The sequence below is a fragment of the Vicugna pacos genome, chromosome 17 (assembly GCF_048564905.1).
Source record: "Vicugna pacos chromosome 17, VicPac4, whole genome shotgun sequence".
Taxonomy (NCBI): domain Eukaryota; kingdom Metazoa; phylum Chordata; class Mammalia; order Artiodactyla; family Camelidae; genus Vicugna; species Vicugna pacos.
The window spans coordinates 16,364,514-16,387,551 of NC_133003.1; the positions used below are offsets into that span (position 1 = coordinate 16,364,514).

General features: G+C 39.9%; 2 protein-coding genes across 5 annotated transcripts in view; one reads left to right on the plus strand and one right to left on the minus strand.

The window, feature by feature from the left end:
- Window positions 1-5,836, minus strand: part of ULK4 (unc-51 like kinase 4) — a 427,885-nt gene extending 422,049 nt beyond the window's left edge. Inside the window, exons 1-2 of one of the 4 annotated variants that reach the window (XR_012060581.1) lie at window positions 5,707-5,813; window positions 163-356 (exon numbers count right to left, since the gene is read on the minus strand). Coding sequence is in view for 2 of the 4 variants with exons in the window: in XM_072941052.1 (XP_072797153.1) it covers window positions 163-300 (138 nt within the window). In the remaining 2 variants the exon portion in view is untranslated. Of the gene's footprint in view, window positions 1-162; window positions 357-1,461; window positions 1,480-5,706 lie in introns of those variants that run through there. The other 3 variants (XR_012060582.1, XM_072941052.1, XM_072941053.1) reach the window with 3 other exon arrangements.
- Window positions 5,837-6,192: 356 nt separating this feature from the next.
- Window positions 6,193-23,038, plus strand: part of TRAK1 (trafficking kinesin protein 1) — a 201,147-nt gene continuing 184,301 nt past the window's right edge. Inside the window, exons 1-2 of the mRNA XM_072941058.1 lie at window positions 6,193-6,273; window positions 9,359-9,440. The gene's annotated coding sequence lies outside the window, so the exon portion shown is untranslated. The remainder of the gene's footprint in view (window positions 6,274-9,358; window positions 9,441-23,038) is intronic.

The window sequence follows — 23,038 nt, forward strand, 5'->3', positions numbered from 1 at the left end:
TAGTCATTATTCAGGACTGGTGGCACTAGACAGACAGAAGGCTGCCCATTCCAGATTGAAAATGTGGCATTTCTTACAGTGAGTCCAATGGCTTCTGATTATGTATTTTACCTGAATATATCTCTATCTTTCCCCAAAGGGAGGGATATATAGTTGACTTACCCAGTTGGTTATTTCAGGCCTTTTGCACTTATCAGTACAAAGAATAGCTACAAAATTGATTGTTCCCTTCCGTCGCCCTTTATAGACAACAGTCTTGCTTCCTTTGCCAATCTCCTCGTACAGAATGAAGTTTTCCATCTCTGGGCTGACTTCTCACATTCGATAAAATGACAGCCCAATAGCATCTCTAGGCCCTAAAAAGTAAACAAAAATGACATTTATAAATGCAAGCCAGTTATATGATTAATTAGCCTAGGATATTTCATATGTAAATAAATCTAATAGTTTTATAAATTCAATGTTGAGTAGTTGTTTCTTTTTGTAAAATGAAAAAACTAAGAAAAAAAAGAAATAATTCACAAACCAATATTCAACTCCCTAGCAACAAGATCTTAACAAAAATAATGAAAATGACAGCTACTTCCAACACATCTAACGAAATCTGGAACGAATGAGATTTCAGCCAACGTATTTTGGTACTTTTCTTACTTTCTCTGATACAATGGAAGGCACATTGTGTCATTATCTGTATAATGAGTGGGGAAATATATGCCCCACCTAAACCTTAAATTTTGAGAAATGACAATGCATGTGAAAACACTCTATAAACAAATATGGAATGATAGAATCTCTATGGATTAGATAGAAAAACTAAGTCAATTCAAGTATTATTCGATGTCAGTGGTCAGCCAATTATCTATCAGTCCCTGGGCCAAATCCAGCCTGTTGCCTGTTTTGTAAATAAAATTTAACTGGAACACAGCCCCCACCCATTGATTTGTACACTGTCTAAGGCTCCTTTCAGGCTAAAACAGCAGAGGTGAGTAGAAGTGATAGAGACCTTACAGCCTGCACATCCTCTAAAATATTCTATCTGGCCCTTCACAGAAAGTCTGCCAAATCCTGTTTTAAATCAAGAATTTTTTTTTAAATCATCCACTTCATTATTGAAGATATCAACAGTTAAAAGATTTCTTTTTCTTGGCCAACAAAATCCCCTAATTTTCATGAGGGAATAGTAATTTGATGTAGTCTTATCAGTCTAGATTTTTATTGAAAATGGAAATAAAACAATGGATTCAATATATTAAACAAATTTAAAACAATATGAAGTAATTACTCAACTAAAAATACCTTTTAAACTGGCATCCCTTTGGGAGGATTATGCATGCAAACCTATTGAAAACTTCCCAGAAATTACCCAGGCGGTAAGATACCCTTTAAAAATAGCTTGTAGTTTGATGCAACCATTATGCAAAACAGTATGGAAATTCCTCAAAAAACTGAAAATAGACTTACCATATGATCTAGCAATCCCACTCCTGGGCATATATCCAGACAGAACCTTAATTCAAAAAGATATATTCACCAAGGTTCACAGCAGCATTATTTACAATAGCCAAGACATGGAAACAACCTAAATGTCCATCAATAGATGACTGGATAAAGAAGCTGTGGTATAGTTATACAATAGAGTACTACTCGGCCATAAAAAAAAAGAATAAAATAATGCCATTTGCAGCAACATAGATGGACCTGGAGAATGTCATTCTAAGTAAAGTAAGCCAGAAAGAGAAAGAAAAATACCATATGATACCACTTATATGTGGAATCTAAAAAAAAAAAAAAAGAAACAGACTCACAGACATAGAAAACAAACTTACGGTTACTGGGGCGGGGGGAGTGGAAAGGGATAAATTTGGAGTTCGAGATTTGCAGATACTAACTAACATACATAAAATAGATAAAGAACAAGTTAATACTGTATAGCACAGGGAACTATACTCAATACCTTCCAGTAATTTATGGTGAAAAAGTGTATGAAAATAAATATATGTATATTCATGTATGACTGAAGTATTGTGCTGTACACCAGAAACTGATATAACATTGTAAACTAACTATACTTCAATAAAAATATATTTTTTAAGAAGTCCACCCCTCAAAAAATAGCTTATGTTTCTGTATGATATCCAGTAAGTCAAAACCTATAGTAAACTCTCTATGAAACAGAGAATGTAAAAAAGTAGTAAATTAACAGATAAGAGTTTTCTTTAGCAGTAGATGCAAATGTTCTAAAATTATACTGTGCTGATAGTGTACAACTTTGTGACTATACAAAAATCACTGAATTGTACATTTTTAAAGGGTGAATTTTATGGTATGTGAATTTTAACTCAGTATTTTTATTATATAATTAATGTGTAACAATGTATAACTTTAAGGTTGATTTATTTATGTATTAGAATGTGATAGAATATTAACTGATGGTAATCACGTCACATAATCATTTCTTTTTTGACAAAAACAGGCAGAGGAGGCAGATGTGGCCAGGAGGCAGTAGTTTACTAACCCCTATCTTGGTATGGGGAACCATTAATCCAAGAATCACACTAATTCTACGATTCCATCTTCCAGTGAAATTAAGACTTACCAGAAAATAGGAAAAATTCTACTATAAAAACTTATAGGCTAGTAATTACATTTAGTCATTTGGATTATAAATCTGTTATCTGGTATCTAGATCAAATCAGAAGAAATCAAACCAGTGACAATGAATTTTTTAAATTCTAAGTAGAAGAAATGTGGGAGAATTTTTAATTTAAATCAAACCCAAAAAAGGCATATAGTAAAACTGTTCATTAAAGGAAACAGATACTAAGATCCTTTTACATTCCTCCCTAAAGCCCACTTACTAAAAAGAACTGTAAAAAATAAACAGAAACAAAGGAAGACAGTATCTACTTGTTAAGGTTTTTAGCCTTAAAAGGACATAAGGTCACCAAAGAAAAATTGCAGTTTGCCCAAATCCTGGCTTGATATTTAGGGCATCTAATATCTGAACAAAGGCTAAGGATCTAGATGCAGACTTCATGGCATCCTAAGCTTCCCAAAACTAAGCACCAACGATGAGGTTTTCTCAGGCTAGTTGCTTACTGCAGAAATTAGATTGCAAATTTCTCTCTTATGATCAAATCTTTATATGCTTTGGTCAACAATAACAACCCCAACCCAATTTTATGGGATGAACTGGAAGACACAGCCTTCAAGGTCTTATAGCAGAGTTTAATAAACCCATCTGCCCTTGGGCATCCCAATAATTCTCTTTTTCCTTTTTGTATGTGAAAAGGAAGAGAATGTCTTTGAGGTACTTCACCCAAAACCATGGGGACCACCAATGACCCATAGGGTATTATCCAATGGATATCAGGATATTTTAGTCACAATCTGTATGTTCTCACATTGGACTGAAGCCTTCCGTTATAGACAGGCTACTACCTTTCCTGTGGCTAAAGTCCTTTTGGAAAAGACCATCCTCACCTGGGGAACTTCTCTCAAACTTCACAGTAATCCAGGAGTCCATTTTACCAGCTAAGTGCTTCCACAAGGACATGCTCTTTGGCCAAACACTGTGCTTCCCACCCTCAATCCTCTGGTTCAGTCAAACACTAATGGCATTATTAAGGCTCAATTGGCAACATGTGTAAAGGCCCTCCAAACGCCCTGGCCAAAAGCACTGTCATTGGTCCTTCTCAACCTTAGATTCACCCTTTTTGGAATGCAGCAGCTCTTTCCCTTTGAGACAGTCAGAAGAAACCCAATGCACCTGGCTCCTGCTTATAATCCACAACTAATAAAATGAGAGAGGCTCCAATATTGAAAGACCTAACTGCTTCCATTAAAAATAACCGTGTATTAGTAGAGCAATCTTTTCACAGTGTGCCGTCAGGAGACAAAGACCGTAAGCATCACACCTTGCAACCTGGAGATTTCATTTATTGGAAAAGCCACTTCCAGAAGAACCCTCTTCACCTCACTGGAAAAGCCCTATCAAGTAGTACTAACCAACACCTGTGCCACCAAACTCCAAGGACAACTCTTGGATTCACAAGACACTCCTAAAGAAAGCGCCCAACCCTAATTGCCAGCACCTCCTCTGGTGACCTGAAAGTAAAGATTTCCCAGAATTGAAGCTAACGATATCTGATAAGATAGCTTTCCCAAGGCATCTGGACCAGGCCTACTGGAAGTCTGTCAAGGTTAGACTGCACCCCACGGGCCTGCAACCTTGTAGTTGCCCAGCCTCAAGGCTGAAGAAAAAGCCTGGAGTAAGAGACATCAGTGGTTTATTAGACAGAGAATTTCTTACACCTGAAGTCAGGTCCTGGAGCAATACCCTACTGTGTGCAGCAGACGGTGGGCAGAACATGGCCACGGTCTTCCTAATCGCAGGAGGAGTTAGCTACCATTTATAAGGAGGAATTGATATCACCTGGGTTCATCAGTTACCAGGGACTAATTAAGCCCTGTTAATTTAGAGGATTGGCTAGTCATGTGAGTGAAGCAGGGTTGGTCAAGCAGGGGATATACAGAAAACAAAAGAACCGCCATCTTGAATGGCCTAACCATATACAATCTCCAAACCTATGATGACGGCCTATGACTTCAGGTGATTTCCAATGTCTATGATCTTGATAACACATAGATTTTATATGAGAAGTCTCTGAGAGTTCTCCCTCCTACCCCTCATTACTTGTGACAGTAATAGGTTTCCCAACTGCACACTTTCCCTCTAGTGTGAAACACTACAACCAGAAACGCTGTGGGACAAAAAGCCGCGGAAACTAGAAAACTTGATCAGCAACGTTTTCAGAGAAATGTAACAAGTTCATAAACAGAAACCTCAGTTAAATAGAGTTGGGAAAACAGAAGCAGGGAGCTCTCAAGCCTTGCAAAGATAGCAGAGACCAGGAGGAAAGAGACAGACTTTAAATCCTGGCAAGGACTCAAACCAAAGCCATGGTCTGTTTACTAGTCTTCCCACCTCCCACAGGAGCAGCATCACCAACACCTGGGAACTTGATAGAACTGCAACTTACCCCCCCCCCGCCACCTACAGAATCACAAACTCTGGAAACCGGGACCAGAATCCCGTGTTTTAACTCGCCCTGGGGATGCGCGCTACCTTTGAAAACCTCAGGCAGAGTCAACCTTTCCCGAGGGCACAAAAGGCGGCAAACACTATGCTAAGCACTCAACAGGTGCTCCCGTTCGCAGCACTTTACGGACCGAACCAACTACAGGCTTTGAGCCTGGTCTGACCTCCAAGGTATAGGCTCCGAGTCGCTACGTCAACACCCCCTCCTCCCCACTCCAAGTAGCTCGTAGCCAGCGAACTGGCGGCTTTTATTGCCTCCCCACATCCACAGACATCAGTCAGCAAGGCCGACTTAGAAGCCCGGAAGCTAAACCCAAGTTTTACTAGGTAAAATTCCGAATACAGGGCCTCTATAAAGCGCGTCTTCCGAACCTAAGTCCTAGAAGAGAAGCTCCGAGTACCCTGAACCAAAAGTTGTGTAGGGTTTAACGCAAGCACCAAGCGAGCCCAGAAAGGGGGCGCGGGGGTCACAGCGACCACAGAAGGAAGGAGGTGGGCAGGATAGGTGGGCAGCTCCCTACAGGCCTTTAGTCTCTCTAGCAAACGCTGAGAAAGGCAGGAACTCGGACTCCTGGCCCCCAAAACCGCCAGCGCCACTCACCTACCCGGTCTGTGGCGAGAAGCCGCCGGCCCACTGGACGACTGTAGAGAGTGAGCGCGTCTTCTCCCCTCCGCCTCTTAGGACCAGTCCACTGGTCAAAGGCCAGGGGCGAAGCAATGGAGCAAGGCGGGAAGCACAGGAACAACGTGAGGCCGTGCGGGTCCAGCACCCCTCCACGCTTGGATTGTCCCTGCCCGTCTCCAGAGCAGCACGCAGAACGCCGGAAAAAGCGTAGGGCGCTGATTGGCTGAGCGGTTTCGGTTCCCATTGGCTGGAGCCCGGAAGTGGAAGCCCGTGAGGGAGCGTTCGTCCCACCTCACAGGGAGTGAGGACTAGGGGTTTGCGGGGATAGAGGCTGCTTACCTGGGCAGTAGCTGCGTAGTTGGTGACAATGGAGTCCTGGTCCCTCGTCATTTCTTTCCGCCCTCACTGTCCTCCTACGTTTCCTTCCATCCTTTTTCTGACGCCCTCTGGAGCTCAGGTAGACGTGGCGACGTAGTCTAGGTAATGAATGGCTTCTCGGGTTCCTCACCCTTTAGAAGAGAAAAGACTATGGATTACCTTCTTTCTGGTACGTGAAAAAACAGACCAGATTCTCTAATCTCGGGTTGGTTGCTTATGACTTCCAAAGCTCCATACCTTCTGGTTTCAATCACCAGACGCGTTAGCACCAGCTTCCCTCTTTCTTCTGCTCGAGTTAGCTCAGTTGCTCTCAATTTTACCGCAGAATCACCTGGAGCGCTTGTTAAAACAACCCCCACTCACCCACAGAACTTCTAATTCTGTACGTCTGGGTTAAGCCCCAAATTTATCGTTTATGTCAAGTTACCAGGTAGTGTGGATGTTGCCGATAAAGGATTACGCTTTGCAAACCTGTAGGTGGAGGTATGACTCCCTCTGAGCTCAGGTTAATCACATCTCCTGTTCTTTGACTTCTAACCTTTCTTGCCTTCTCAGGAGTCTTACATTAGCCATTATTGTCGGTTTTGTGTATTTAACAGATTTTATGTGCGAAAAAAATTCCTGATAGTTCACTTCCTAATTAATCAAGACATAAAATAAAATATCAAGTAGCTTATTCCAAGTTTTGATAGCCTAAGCCTTAATGTCAGAAAAAATATCAAATCTTGATGCTTATTAGCCTAAGTTCTTTGGATGTCTCCAGGGAATATATGAACCTGCCAAGACACTTAAAATGTTGTATACATGTGCATTTCTCTGGTTGGAGAGCCATTAGTTTGATCAGATTCTCAAAGGTACCAATGACCCAGAAAAGTTTAAGAACTCCTGCCATAAACAAATTTAAGACAGTGTCACAAACACAAGCTAGAGAGTACATGGAACCAGCTCAGTGACCACCATTGGACCAAAGGTTGGCCCTCAACAGGCAATTTCAAAAAATAAAGAACAGCTGAGTGCTGTTTAGGTTCTTGAACAGGGCAGAGCTGAAACACTGTGTTTTGTTTCAGTTTTTTTTTTTAATTATTTTAGAAGGGATTTACATTACAAAAAAGTTTCAAAAATAGTACAGAGTTCCTATATATCCCACACCCACTTTATATTAGTAGTATCTTACTAATGTTAAGATACACATAAATTAATAATACAAATGCTGATAAACATGTCAAAGCATAAAGAAAAGTATAGTACCTGTTTATAATCAATAAACCAATGCATTGACACAAAAATAAAGCTAATTCATTGTGATGGTGATTGGAAAAATTATACCAATTTGTTAAACACACTGCAGCTATAAAAAGTTGAACTATTCTAAAACTTACCTGACTTGGCATATACTTTGGATAAAGTGTATTGTATAAACTTCTACTGCCTTGCTTCTTCATCTGGAACCCATTTGGACAAGAGGAGACACAGCTGACATTAATGAGTCAGTATACGTGAGGAACTAAGAATAGTAACTAGCCCATATTTAGTGCTATATATTAGCTAACTGGAGAGAGCTATTGTTGTACTGAAATTCTCTCAGTTTACCAAGAGTATCCTAGGAAAGAAATTCTGAAGGATAATGTTGTCATTCATTTTGTCTCCTTAACCTCTTAAGCAATGACTTACAAAATACAGTGAAACACCGTGTTTTGAATTGCTTCAATTCCTGGGCACTTTCAGAGTGACCTTTGCCTTCACCTCAATTTTAGATTTTCCTTCTCATTGTAGTCAGTAAGAATGCATCTGACGTGAAGGATACCAAACACTGAGTTACACAAGCAACCTCTTCCTCTCAGAAATACCTTATGCCTCCTATTCCTCATGTCTTGATTATCATAAAGAATCTCTTCATTCAGTCGTGTAGAAAGTTCCTTTGGTCAAAATACTATATTAGATGCTGCAGAGGAGAAAAGATCATTTGCTGCTTATTTTTCCTCGTTCAAAGAAGCATACAAAATAATTAATTATACATGTAAAGTTTAAAAAAATTTGAGGGGGAAGGGAAAATGAATTAAGAAAATTTATTTGGACCCTGGAGAGAAGTTAGAACAAAAAAAAATTACCTATTTTGAAGGTTTTGAAGGACTATACATGCATTTTATTTTTTCTTTAATCCAAGAGATATTTAAGAGTTATAGTTTTGTTTGTTTTTAATTAACAACTGGATAGGTTTTGCTGTTGTTGCTGTTGGCCTGTGTGTTATTTGGTTTGGGGGATTTATTGAAATTTCCTTTGTGAACTAATAAATGGTTAATATTTGTAAGTGTTCCCCAGGAGTTTGGAAGGAAGATACATATTTTCTTTGTTGGGTTCACAATTTCATAGGCATATTTTAAAGCTTATTAACTGACATGTTCAAATCTTTCAAATCCTCATGTTGGCTTTGTCCTGCTTGCTCTACCAGTTCCTGAAAACCATTTTTGGAAGTTGTTCATTATGGTTGTGCATTTGCCAATTCTTTACTGTTGAGTTTAGCTCAAGGACAGTGAGTTTAGAAAAATAACAACAAAATGATCCTCATGGAAAGAGAAGGAAAGCATTCATAAAGCTGAAAACAGAAATGAATGGAAAAAAAAGAAATGAATGAAACAGAAGTGAGGGGTAAGAATCCAGTAATCAGGCACATAGACGGAGAGGACAGGAGAGGTTTCCGTGATACTTTCTGGGATGTCATTTCCACAAAGAACTAGATATAGAGGCTGGCTGTGGTGTCATGGGTCTTCAGCTCTCCCTAAGATGATGTGCTCCCCTCTCAGATGACCAGCCCAGGGAACGGATCCACCTGGAGACGGAAACTGGAGTCCGGGGGCCTCACTACTGATGGGCTCCAATGCTCTGGAAGGCCTGGGAGGGAGCATGGTCATTCTTCCCTCAGTAACTGACTAAGAAACAACCAGGCACCACCTCCCTCTTGGATGGGGGATTTTCAACCTTGTAATATTAACCCATAGATCTGAAAATGTCTGGCTTCCTAGGATTTCTTTTTCCTTTAATAACAAAATTAATCACTCTAACATCCATTGCACTCCAATTGTGGCAACTCCAAGATGGACTGGATTTCCAGGGAAAACATATTTCTTGGTTACTGCTTGCAAGAAATTTCTTAATGGTTGGTCCCTTCTCGACATCTTGTCTCCAGTACATCCTATTCCCCTGGTCCTGCTTCCCCTTGTGTACCTGACAGTGCTTTCTTCTCCTTCCTCCCCCAGTGTCTGTGTTCCTGCATGAAACAGATTTCGTTGAAGGTGTGGTAATAAGGAGGTTACAGCACAGAAAGGAAACAACCTAAAAGTGAGTGTTCAATGTAATGGTGGTAAGGGTGTTAGAAAGCAGACACTTTCACGTTGCTGCTGGGAGAGCAGTTTGGCAATATCTATCAAAATAATAAACACACAACCCCACTGACCCAGAAATTCTTATTCTAAAAATGTATCCAATAGATATGTTCTTTTATATATATTTTTTATTGAACTACAGTCAGTTTACAATGTGTCAGTTTCTGGCATACAGCATAATGCTTCAGTCATACATGTACATACATATATTCGTTTTCATATTCTTTTTCACCATAAGTTACCACAAGATATTGAATAGATTTCCCTGTGTTGTACTGTATGAACGTGTTTATTGGATTTTGTGAGAATTCTCCTGTATTTTGAAATGAGAGACATTCTTCCAGAGTTCAGTAGGTGTTCTGTGCAGTTTAGTGGGTTTGTAGATGTAATTCTTGGTGTATTTGTGGAGAGGGCGAGTTGTAAATCTCTCTACTCTGCCATCTTGGCACCTCCTCAATAGATACATTCTTACATATGCACAAATGTATTCGTTGCAGCCTTGTTTGTAATTTTTTAAAACTGGTAATAACTTAAATGTCCATCAACATGAGACTGATTAAATTAGAACTGAATTTGCTCTTCATATATTGATATGAAAGTGTCTCCAAGACTAGTGATTAGGGGAAAAAGCAAGGTGTGTAACACTGAGTACAGTAGACTACCGTATGTGGAGAGAGAAAAAGGGGGCAAGAATATGTCAGTATTTGCTCATATATGAAAAGAATAGATCCAGCATCCCTTGACAAGAAACTAGTAATTGCTGACTCTGTAGAGGGGAAGTGGGTGGATGGGTGCAGGACCCATACCTTTAGCGGGGAAGGTATACTCAGTGGTAGAGTACGTGCTTAGTATGCACAAAGTCCTGGATTCAATCTCCAGTACCTCCAATAAAAAGTAAATCAAAACCTAATTACCTCCCCCACCAAAACAAAATTAAATCAAATATTAAAAATTTTTAAAGAGACACATTTTGAACAGGTCAAATTTGGAACCACATACCTGTACTACCTATTCTATCTGTATATATTATATATGTGTATATTTTGTATGTACACTTATATATATATTTACATACTTATATACGTACATATATACAATTTAAATGGACAAAATGGAGCGGGGCACATCTACATCCTGCAAGTCCTCCCACAAGCAACCATGTACCACCCTCCTCCCTAGGACTCTGGCTGTAGCTCTGTTTTCATTTCTTACCTCTTCTACCCAGTCCAGGACTTTATCCCCCTTTCTTGTCCTCTGGGAAAAGCTGTAAGTCTTAGCATATTGTCTGGTGAAGCATCTGAATTCTCCATCCATTAATCACCTCCTTCTAGAGGGAACTGACCCAAGCTAATCTTTCATCATCAGCAAAGTCATTGAGGAGTCTGCCTAAACAAATGTCACCCACACTTGACATTTACCTTTAGCAGGGCAACGAATCCTCAGATTATTTGAATTTAAATTTTTCTCTTATAAATCTCAGGCCAAATTGTCAGATCAGCATCCTCCCTAACAGTCTTGGGTGGGAGAAGGAAGAAACACGCTCCCCTTCTCTAGAGTAAACACCAGTTTCTTTTCCTATTTCCTGGTACATAGTTAACACTGAAATGAACATTCTTATACATCCATCTTGGCAGGGATCTCTGATTTTTCGCCTGAGGATGAATTCATATGTGGTACGGTGGTGTCAAAGGTTTAATATTTACTTCGTGATTTAAAAACATATTAGTTTTGTAGGGAGAGTATGGTTCAGTGGCAGTGTGTGTGCTTAGCATGCACAAGGTCCTGGATTCAATTCCTAGTACCTCCTCTATAAATCAATCACTCACTCACTCACTCAATCCCCCCCCCAAGTTTTTTTTTTCCTTAAAAAATTATTTTTAAGCTTAGAAATGCATTCACCACATGGGGATTAGATTTCACTTATTTTTTTACTTGCTTCAGTTTTTAGATCAGATTACTTAGTCCATCTGTAATTTATTTTGGTGATTATGGAAAATTAGGCTATAACTTGATTACTCCTCAGAATAATTAACCAAGTATCCCAGAACTGAAATTCTCCCTTTCCTCAGAAATTTGTGATGCCTGCCTTCATTATAGACCAATTTTTTAAATATGCACGTTGAGGTCTCTTTCTAGCTTATCAATTTTGCTCCATTGAGCTATTTTTGAACCAGTCTGAGATGGTTCCTAATCATTTGGGTTTTAAGTTTTTATAATACAGAAGAAAGAAAAATGATCTGCAGAGAATGAAGGGGCAGGGATGACCATGAAAAGATCAAGAGAGGAAAATGGTTAAGACGAGGCAGTGAGGTGTGTATGACTGGGAGTCAGTTAGAGCTGAGGCACTGAGCTCTCGCAGCACAGCTGTGGGTAAGGAACCTCAAATTATGAGAGAAAAAGTCTGGCATTCTGACTGCTTGGAGTCAGCAGCCATCCAGGAGTAGGGTTGGAGGAATCATGTGTATCCATTCCATTCAACAGATCTATCCATTCATTCAACAGATACATATTAAAAGCCTACTCTGTGTCAGGCACTACAGTAGCTTCTGAGACTAAACCAGTGAACAACAACAACTAATAATAATGATGATGATGATAGGACTCTGCCTTCTTGAGCTTACTGGAAGGAGAGAGAGAAAAATAGTGTCCCTGGAGTAGGATATGTCGTCAGTGGGGGATATGCATCTTGTTTCTTTTTGTTATCAAGCTAAGCACCACAGATAATTGTCAATTTTTGACAGCTCAGAACATGAATCTCCTTCTGCTTAGGTTGTTGGTCACTGTCTCAGGTTGAGTTGCCTGAAAGTAGAACCTGTGAGGGAACTCCTGTGCACATGATTTAGTGGGAAAATGTTCGTAGGAAGAGGGCAGTGGGGGAAACAGGACAGGGCACGGGAAGAGCTGAGCAATGGAGACTAGAGTTGGGCTAACCCATTGGGAACTCGGAACCATAACATGCACCCCAGAGTTGGTCCCACCTTGAGGCAAGGGTGTCACTTTTGAACGCCTGTAGCAGTCAGACTTTGGCTGCAGGCTACTAGGGATGGACAGCTTAATTTCCTGGATTAAGGTGGTTGCTGTTAAAAGTAAATTTCAAGAGAAGGAAGTGAATGGAGGAAGAGGACCCAAGCCAGGTAAAGAAAATATGAGTGAAAAATCAAGAGCACGTACTACATTCAGCATATTGTAACTGAGCAGGACCCTGTGGGGCCTTCCCAGGAGATACCCCCTCCCCATCTCCTCTGCTGTAGCTCCTCTCTGATAACAATATCTCATACATATTTCCTGAGGTTTTCAGATGCTAAAAACCACCACCAAGTAGAAGAAATTAACTACTTGATGATCAGGAGCATGGAGCCCCCAGACCTTCTGGCGCCTAAGAATTGATCACCATCAACCAGTCAGAAAAGCTAATGGAAAGCTAATCACATACCCAGGGCCACCCCTTCCTCACCTTGCCTTTTCAAAAAGCTTTGCTGAAACCTTTCGAGGAGTTCAGGCTTTCTTTGGGCACAGGTCACCTGTTGTCCTTGCTTGGCTCCAATATACCTTTCTCTGCTCCAAACTCCATCATTTTGGTTTGGCCTCACTGTGCGCTGGGCACACAAACTTGCATTCAGTAACAATATGAGCATCCCAATACCCTTAACCTCTAATTCTAATTCTAACACTGGATGTGTCCTTACTTTTGCCCTCTTTCTTTGTCTCTCTTTGTCCTAAGGTTAGCAAACACCCTAAGCCAAGCCCAAGCCATAACCCTAAAACTCACTCTGTTGCAACCTTAGACCTAACTGTAGCCTAATCTAATCTTAGCCCCATTATAACCTTGACCTTAGCCATATCCCAGACTCTGGCATTGGAGTGCCTAGCCCTACCCCCAGCCCCTATCTGAGCCTGAGCCCTAACCCTAACCTTAATCCCAGCCTTAACCCTAAAACTCATCCTTAGTCCTAGTCCTATGGTTCTCCTTATCCTTTCTGGGGTTTTGTTTTGTTTGTTTTTAGTTAATTCTCTAACCTTACTATTACACCTGTGAGCTGCCCAGGGTCTTTGCAATATATTCCTGTTCAAATTAATCAAAGTCCATTTCTGCTGCTTCCAGTTAAGGGGCCTGATTAACGTAGAAATTGATACTGAGAGTAGATGCAGGCAAAAGACCCTCAAATTTTGGAGAAAACTTAAAGTAGATATCAAGTCTGCCTGGAGACGAAAGCAGTGAAATCTAGCTCATGTTAAGGGATGGGAATTCAGCAGCCCATAGCAGAATGTGGGAAAACAACTATTGAAATAGTTATGTGTAGGCACCTGGAATAAATACTTAATAGGAAAAAGGCTGTGCAATAACAAGTGTTTGCTGCAGGACACACATGGACACACACACCACAAAGAATTTAAGATCCACAGCTGAGATAGCTGCTTTTAATGGGAATGGATAGTGTTAAGTCCCTAAATTCTTGGTTCGAGGCCTGGAATAAAACCTAGGGAATCTCTACGAGTGTTATTTTAATAAAAACTACAAGGGTTGAGTAGAAAAAAACAGTACAATCTTATGGATTGTAAATTATATTAGTTGAACTTACAGTCTTGTCTGTTTTCCCAGTTCCTTAGCTGAAAATTGGACTCAACCGTTTATTGTGTTGTGAGGCCAGATGTTCTGAGATATAATATAGACCATAGGTTCTCAAACTTTTCAGTCTTAGGATGTCTTTACACTCTTAAAAATTATTAAAGACCCCAAAGAGCTTTGGTTTATGTGTTCTTTAATGATTGATATTTATCATATCAGCAATTCAAACTCAAATTTTAAAAGATTTACTCAATAATATTTAGTATAAGGAGAATTAACCCACTACATTTTCACATAAGTAACATATTTTAATACAAATAGCTATATTTCCCCAAAAAAATTGATGAGGAAAGTAGCATTGTTTTGTAAATCTCTTTAAGGCCTAGCTTAATAGGAGAGAGTTGGATTCTACATCTGCTTCTGCATTCACTCTATTGAGACATCATGTCATGTGGTCTCTGGAAAACTTCACTGGACACTCATAAGAGAATGAGAGTGAAAAATAAAATAACACTGTATTATTATTATGATAATAGTTTTGAGCTCATACATACCCCAAAAGGGTGTCAGAGATCCCCAGGGGTCCCTGGGTCACACTTTGAGAGCCACTGATATGAAGAAAGTTCTCCACAAAGACTTTAAGAGAGGACCTAACCAGCCCTTAAAAATGAGTCACAACAGGGCCTAGTAGACCCTTAGTTCACCAAGGTGTTGAGAAATATATTGGGAGAAGAGCATAAACATCTTTGAAAAGCACTTGAGTGTTTTTTTTTTCCTCTGTAGGCTGTAAATACTAATGGAAACCTTACAGTTAAAATGGGCTTCTTCATTACAGCAGCTCTTCACTGTGAGAGATAAGGTGGGCATGGTCACCATAATAGCCAGCAGGGATGCAATCAGAAATAGAATGTGCTCACCCCCAGGGGTATTTGATCATGTAATTTCCATTACTAAAATAGATAATAGTACACTAAGATACTATTTGGTTTGTAATGATCCCCCTAAGCAGTTCAGATCTGGAAAACAGTAATAATTTGAGATACTATGATAAAGAATCACGACTCCCTCTACCCAAGTGCCAGACCTAAGATGGATCAGAACATAGAGTCCTTGAATGAAAGGGAGGCCCGAATGCCCATGAGAAAAAGTACTTCAATAACATACAGAAACGTACACTGTATCTTCCTCCTAGTCTTTCCCAATAAGATTTGAAGCAATTAACCATAGTAACAGTGCACCAGAGAAAGGGAAATGCCCAGATCCGTAGAGGAATACTGGGTACTAGCTTTGAGATAACAGTGATACCAGGGGTCTTAAACTCCACCATGGCCCATCAGTCAGAGTGGGACTTCTGGATGTTAGGTGACAAATGGAGTTTCCTCCATGCCCATCTCACAGTAGGTCCAGTAAAACTCCAAACAGATCATATGATTATTTTCCCAGCTCCCTAGTGTAACACTGAAATATACACATATATTTAGCAAGTGCAGATTATATACACCTTGACCTATGGAATGAGGGAGATTATCACTAAAAAGACCAAGTAAACATCCTCTAGCTTCTCCTACCCATTGAAATAGCACATACCATCTCCTTATGGGATCTGCTACCATCAAGACTGAAAGAGGCATGGGTAATAATTCCTATCAGATGCCTGTTTAATTAGCAAGATTGACTAGGACAAAAGATCTTGAAAATTGATGATGGATTACCATGGGCTTCATCTGTAAGCAGCTTGAATTGCAATTTCTCTTCCAGATGGGGTCTCCTTACTGGAGTAAATCAACCTTCCTAGCATCTGGTATGTGACTTGTTATTTGGCAAATGCATTTATTTTTCTGTATCCCACTGTGCAGGGAGTATAAGAAGCTGTTTCATTTCACCTGGAAGGGTGAGTAATATATTTCTAAATTTTGTCTCAGGGTCATATCTACTCTCTGACTCTGTGCCACAGTTTAGCCCATAGCAACAGTGACCATCTCATCATCATACCGGGTTTCACATAGGTTCACTATATTGAGGCCGTCGTGCTGATAGAATCAGGAGACCTAGAAGTAGCAGATCTGCTAGATTCCTTAGAAATATTCAAATTTTCCTTCTGAGGGTAGGAGAAAAACTCCTAAGAAAATTCAGAAGCCTTTATCTGGTTGAATTCTCTGACAACCCAGTGGTACATATGTGTAAGAATATTCCCTTCAAAGCAAAGAATAAATTGTGATACCTTGTCTCCTTATCACTGAGAAAGATGCACAATGAGATCTTTGAATTTCTGAGGCAAAATACACCATATTCAGCAGTGCTGCACTGAATTTACTAAGTGATGTAAAAAGGGTATGAAATTTGAGTGGGTCCCTGAACAAGAGATTCTCCAGCCTGTCCAGGCTAATGAGCAGATAGCTCTCCAGTTGGTCGCATTCTCCAGTGGATGCAATGGTACTGTAAGTGTTCGTACCAAATCCATGTGGTCAGCCTAGATGGCACTCTCACAGGTGTGGTGCCCAGGTTTTGAAACTGAGCATCCTCACTTCATCAAGTAACTGCCTTTGAGTTACTTGATGCCAGTTCTTGTCTTGTTAGAGGGCCCTGATAGATACCATTGAATAACAGGTGCCCTTGGGATATGAGGTGCTTATCGGGAACTGAGTTATATGAGCCACCAGACCATAAAGATGGGTGTGCCCAGTGTTACTACATCACTAATTGCAGGTGCTGAAGGTATGAATAAGTTGACTGGGCAGGTTGGTTACACTCCCAGCGTGCCTACTCTTGATGCCTTCCAAAACCACAGCTTTTCCTCTTGCGGAGTTCCCTTTGACCAGTTGTCTAAGGAAGACAGCTTCAAGCCTGGTTTACAACTTTTTTATTGGCAACGGTTCTGGGAAACAACCAGAAGTGGACTGATTTGGCATTATAGACATGAAAGACAAAGAGAGATGGCTGTCGGAGACTAAAGGAAAGAAATCCACCCAGTGGGGGAAATCTTGAATAGCAAATCCACTTTTTTGGATAGGGAAAGGGCTGAAGTAAAGAGCAACCAGATTCATAGACAGGGACTAGTGGCTACAAGAAGGGAAAGCCGCCTACATCACCACTTCGCTTGTCTTCTCTTCCTGATACGTTCAATGCAGCGATCTCCCACACACCCTTCCACTGCGCCCCTGCTCAGTACCCCCAGCATGCCCTCTGGACTTAGAGCCTATCACCAGCCGAATCCCCTGGCTTTCCCTGAAGACATGGCTTCTCCTACATCCCTCTCAAGGCCTGGCGGCTTTCTCTCCCATACCTCAAATGACTGCTTCTCTCTCCCCCATGCCCTTCTTGTTGGTACTTTACCAATTGCTAAAATTACTCTCCTGAGTCTAAACTACCATTCCCCTCTCTTTCTTCATTAAACTTATCAGGAAAAAACCAACCTTGGTTAAATCCAACTTTGCTCCTCCCCTTTATGCCAACATGGGAGCAGAGGATTGTGGCTGGAGAAAAACAATCATGTGGATCTAGCCCTACTTTATATATATATATATATATATATATATATTTTTTTTTTTTTTAGTTGAAGTACAGTCAGTTCCAAAGTGTCAGTTTCTGGTGTACAGCACAATGTCTTAGTCATGCATATATATACATATATTCATTTTCATATTCTTTTTTATGAAAGGTTATTACAAGATATTGAATACAGTTACATGTGCTATACAAAAGAAATGTGTTTTTTACCTATTTTTATATATAGTAGTTAACATATGCAAATCTCAAACACCCAAATTTATCCCTTCCCATCCTCTTCCCAATAACCATAAGATTGTTTACAGCCAGCTCTCTTTGTCTTTCATGTCTATAATGCCAAAGCAGTCCACCTCACACCAGTCAGAATGGCCATCATTCAAAAGTCCATGGATGATAAATGCTGCAGAGGGTGTGGAGAAAAGGGAACCCTCCTACACTGCTGGTGGAAATGTAATTTGGTGCAGCCATTATGGAAAACAGAATGGAGATTCCCTAAAAAACTAAAAATAGACTTACCATATGATCCAGCAATTACAATCCTGGGAATATACCCAGAGGGAACTCTAATTCAAAAAGATACATGCACCCCAATGTTCATAGCAGCACTATTTACAATAGCCAAGACATGGCAACAACCTAAATGTCCATTGACAGATGACTGGGGAAGAAGTTGTGGTATATTTATACAATGGAATACTACTCGGCCATAAAAAAGAATACAGTAATGCCATTTGCAGCAACATGGGTAGATCTGGAGATCATCATTTTAAGTGAAGTAAGCCAGAAAGAGAAAAATACCATATATCACTCATATGTGGAATCTAAAAAAATAAAAGAATAATAAAAAAAAACCAGAACACTAATGAACTCATCTACAAAACAGAAACAGACTCACAGACATAGCCCTACTTTATGTTGATAGCACAGAAATCTCACTTGGCCTCTTGGGCCTCTAGGAAATCATACCTGTTTTTAGACAATTCATTCTTTCCCTGTTTGAGCTATTTCATAGTTTCTCCCTCCTCCAACGTCTCATATTTTCACCATTTCCCTCATATTCAGCAGAATCCCTAAATCAACCCATTCACGTCTATCTGAATCTGTGAACTCTCCTATACAATGGAGGGGATACTTCTATTTACAGGCAGTCCCCGACGTGTTCCCTGGATTCATTGCCTCTCACCTGCACGTGGCCTTTGTTCCTCCAATTCTCCTTTTTTCCTCTGGCATCATCAACTTGCTTCTCTAGCATTAACTTGCTCTTTTCTAAATGTTTTCTCTTGCTAAATGCAATTTCATGAAAATCAATTAGAAAATGTGGTGAAATTGATATTTTCAGCAAAATTTAAACTAACAATGTGGCCTCAAACATAGAGAGGAAGTTGAAACAATAACCAAGAAGAAATTGAAAAATTTGTGAAAGATCTCCAGTCCCCGCCAAAAACCAACCCAACTTCGCTAACAATAGGGACATTTTAGATAACTTGTCTTGAAAGGATTTCTTATCTTTTGGAGCTACACACTTAAATATTAATGGTGAAATGACATGATGTCTGGGACTGGGATTTGCTTCAAAATAATTCAAGAAATAAAGGAATTGGGTGAGGATGGATGTACATTTGTTTTGCATTGATAATTGTTGAAGCTAGAGTATTCATATGTAGCTCATTATATGATTCTATTTTTTTAAAAGAAAATGGATATGTTTATTACAATATTGTTTTTTTATATGATTCTATTTTTATGTTTGAAATTTTTCATAATATAACTTTTCCCTCAGCCCATAATATAACTTGTTTAAAAAAAAAACTACTGAATGTTTTAGTGATGGCTGTTAATCTTGGAATATCAAAGGATGAGGCAAGACCCCCAGGAATACATTGTGAGGATCAACTCTTTAAAAAAAGGAAGAAGAACTGAGAAGAAATTAGAGTGGAGGGAAGGTGTAGCTCAAGTGGTAGAGCACATGCTTAGCATGCACAGCGTCCTGGGTTCAATCCCCAGTACCCCCTCCAAAAAGTAAACAAATAAATAAGCCCAATTACCATCCCCCAAAAAGTAAAAACATTTTTTAAATTTTAAAATGAAGAAATTAGAGAACAATGGAGCACTTAGAGAAAAGTGATTTCTTTAAAAAAGTGTTTCTTTTTTTTTGAAAAGTGTTTTATCTGATTTGTCCCAGGATTTTGCCTAAAACCCATGTCACAGTGGTACCGTATGATTAATAAAACTCTCTTCTCCAGTAAAACAGTTTCTATTCTATTATCCAGGACCCCAAAGAATCTAGATTACTAAACCAACGGGAAAATAGTGTCTTGTTTGCCATAAAATTAAATTCTCCCAGATACATTATTCTGTTCTTCAACTCTGTGCAATTGATGGATTGTCTCCTCCTATGACGGAAATAACCCCTTAATTACTGTCACCTTATGTTATATTTTGCTTTCTGGTCAAAATTAGTACTCCTTGATAATTTTCTTTTAATTGCCTGGGATATCTTACGCATTTATTTTTCCATATGCACTTGAGGATCATTGTCATTTCCTTAAAGTCTCTTTGGCATTTGATTGGGATTACATAACATTCACAGATTAATCTGGAGATAAATGACATATCACAACATCAAATCTTTCCATCTGGTTAACTGGGCTAACGTGTAATTACCACCCGCATGTCTTAGTCAACTCTAATTAAACATGACAGCCTTACATTAACTGTGCTTGGGCAGACAGTTGGGGGGCCTCAAAGTGGCACTGACCAGAGATCTGCAGAGGCAGGGAGCCTGCAATGAGTCATGGAAAGGCCCAGCACAAGAAGCGACAAGACTAATGGGATGGATTTGGGGGAAATATAAACATTTTTCAGGATGCTGATTTACAGGATGTAAGGGCAAAACTCCCTGGAATCAAGCCCCATGTGGATTCAGGTCGTGTGTGGGCTGACTGAGAAATGCGTGTGTGTGGAAGTTGAGGACACTGTGGCCATACTGATGGTGTCACCTGTGCTTTCTTTTTATTTTTTCTTAATTTACTGTGCATTCATTTAATTCCTGTGCCGTGACACACCCCTTACAGGGTTTGGTTTGGTTTTGTGTTTTGAACACTTCTTACTTGCTGGCACTTCTGGATGCTCCAGGCACATATTGTATTTAAAAAAATTTTTTTAATTGAAGTATAGTCGGTTTACAATGTTGTGTTAATTTCTGGTGCACAGCATAGTGATTCATACATATTCCTTTTCATACTTTTTTCATTATAGTTACTATAAGGTATTGAATATAGCTCCCTGTGCTATACAGTGGGACTTTGTGGAATACAGTGGGAACTTACTGTTTATCTATTTTATATAGAGTAGTTAGTATCTACAAATCCCAAACTCACAGTTTATCCCTCCACTCCCCCTTCCCTCTTCCATAACCATAATTTTATTTTCTATATCTGTTGAGTCTGTTTCTGTTTTGTAAATAAGTTCATTTGTGTCATTTTTTAAGATTCTACATATAAGTGATATCATATGGTATTTTTCTTTCTCTTTCTGGCTTCTCTAAGAATGAGGATCTCCAGGTTCATCCCTGTTGTTGCCAATGGCATTATTTTATTCTTTTTTATGGCTAAGTAGTATTATGTCACTACATGTGAACTGTTAGGTTCTTTTTTTCCTTTTAATGGAGGTACTGGGAATTGAACCCTAAGCATGTGCACTCTACCACGAGCTATAACCACAAATGCTATACCCACAAATGCTATACCCACAGATAGGTTCTTTATTTGAGTTTATTCTTTTTTTTTTTAATATTCTGGGGGGTAGGAGGTAATTAGGTCTATTTACCTATTTACAGAGGAAATACCAGGGATTGAACCCAGGACCTGATACATGCTAAGCATGCTCTCTACCACTTGAGCTCTACTCTTGTTTGTCTTCCTACAGTACATCTTCAAGTAGACTGCTGTGAGGTTTTGATAAAGAAGTATAAATTTGTTAACAATTGTAACAGTAAACATTACAGAAATAGAAACAGTCTGCAAAACTTTCAAACCAATTGAGAGAGGGAAAAAAAAAAGAATCAATACAATGTGTTCCATCCAACAAACTTGAAAAGGAGAGGGGAAAGGGAAACAATTGATTCAATCAAGTTTCTTCCAAGAGTGTGTCATTTTTTCCTGCTTGGCTCTGGGATGTGTGACTTTGCAAGCTGCTTCAAACAAGGCTTCTGAACAGAAGTTGACTCAAGTTTGAGTTCTTTTCAGGAAAAAGGTCCACCTTTCTGCAGAATGTCCCAGATGGTCAGACATGGAGGCTCCTGCACTTTGCCCTGAGCTTTGTGCTTTTGTTGGCCATAATGTCAGCTCATGTAGATGAGGTGGCTTTTGTGTCCTGTCCCACAGGGTGAGTCAAGTAAAATGAAAGGAACGAGCACTTCATTTGCATTCCTGAAAGTCCTTCTTTGTCAAATCAGCTAACAGACAGGGCTGGCATCTTCCTTTAAGAGTTGCTGCTGGTGCTCCATCCTCCATTTAATTGGTCCGTGCTGGGTGGGCTTGGGAGGAATGAGATAAACTGTTTCTCCCCACCTTATTCCATCAGCTAACTCAGCTTCATCTTTGCCAAGTTATTATACCCTACATGGAGTTTGTTTCTTACTGGCTTTTTTCTTCCTAAGGCCCAGTCCAAGGAACAGCAATCTATTCAGATTGGGTCAATGGCTTTACTTTGCTCAGTGCGATAAATTTAGTAACACTGGGAGGAAAACTTCTACTTGCTGGTGCTGAGCAGTGCAAGATTGTTACTTTTTGTTTTCTTCTCAGAGTCCTTGCAGTGCAGAAGCAGCTGACCCTGCCTCTCCTCAACTCTCCCATTATGACATAGTCACAGATTGTCTAAAGAAGTTTCCATAGAGATTCTTTGATGTGATGGTGACAGTTTCCAGCAGAGTTGGTACTAAGCACAAACACCAATGTGTGTAATACTCATGGCAGGATAGGTGTCTTAGTTTGGCTTCCTCCAGAAGAAGTCCCAGAGCTATGCAAGCAATTTATTTGGTGATCCCGGGAAACACAGGCAGGGGAGCAGAGAAGTGGGACAGGCAAAGGAAGATCGCTAATGAAGGATGTTTAATCAAGCAGAAATAACTGGAACTTAATCACATGGAGGAAATCTGGGAGCTAGAATAAAACATACATTGCCCTAAGGCACAAGGGAACTTCTAGGACAAGGTCATCAGTCCCTGAGAACTTCCAGGCCACTGTACTGGGTAGAGTGGCCTTCAGTGGTGGGGGGAAGCAGTCAGTGAAAGAGATGAAGGGGCTGGCAGCTGGTATGGGCTGCACAAAATTCTAAGGCCACAAGGGATGTGGATGGAGCCCCAACACAGTCCCACACAGTAGGTTTTTCTCAATTCTTCACAAGGAGTATTTCGGATGTGTAACGTGGTGTGATGATGCTTATACCTTGCCAGACTATATGTAATAGCGTCTTTCATT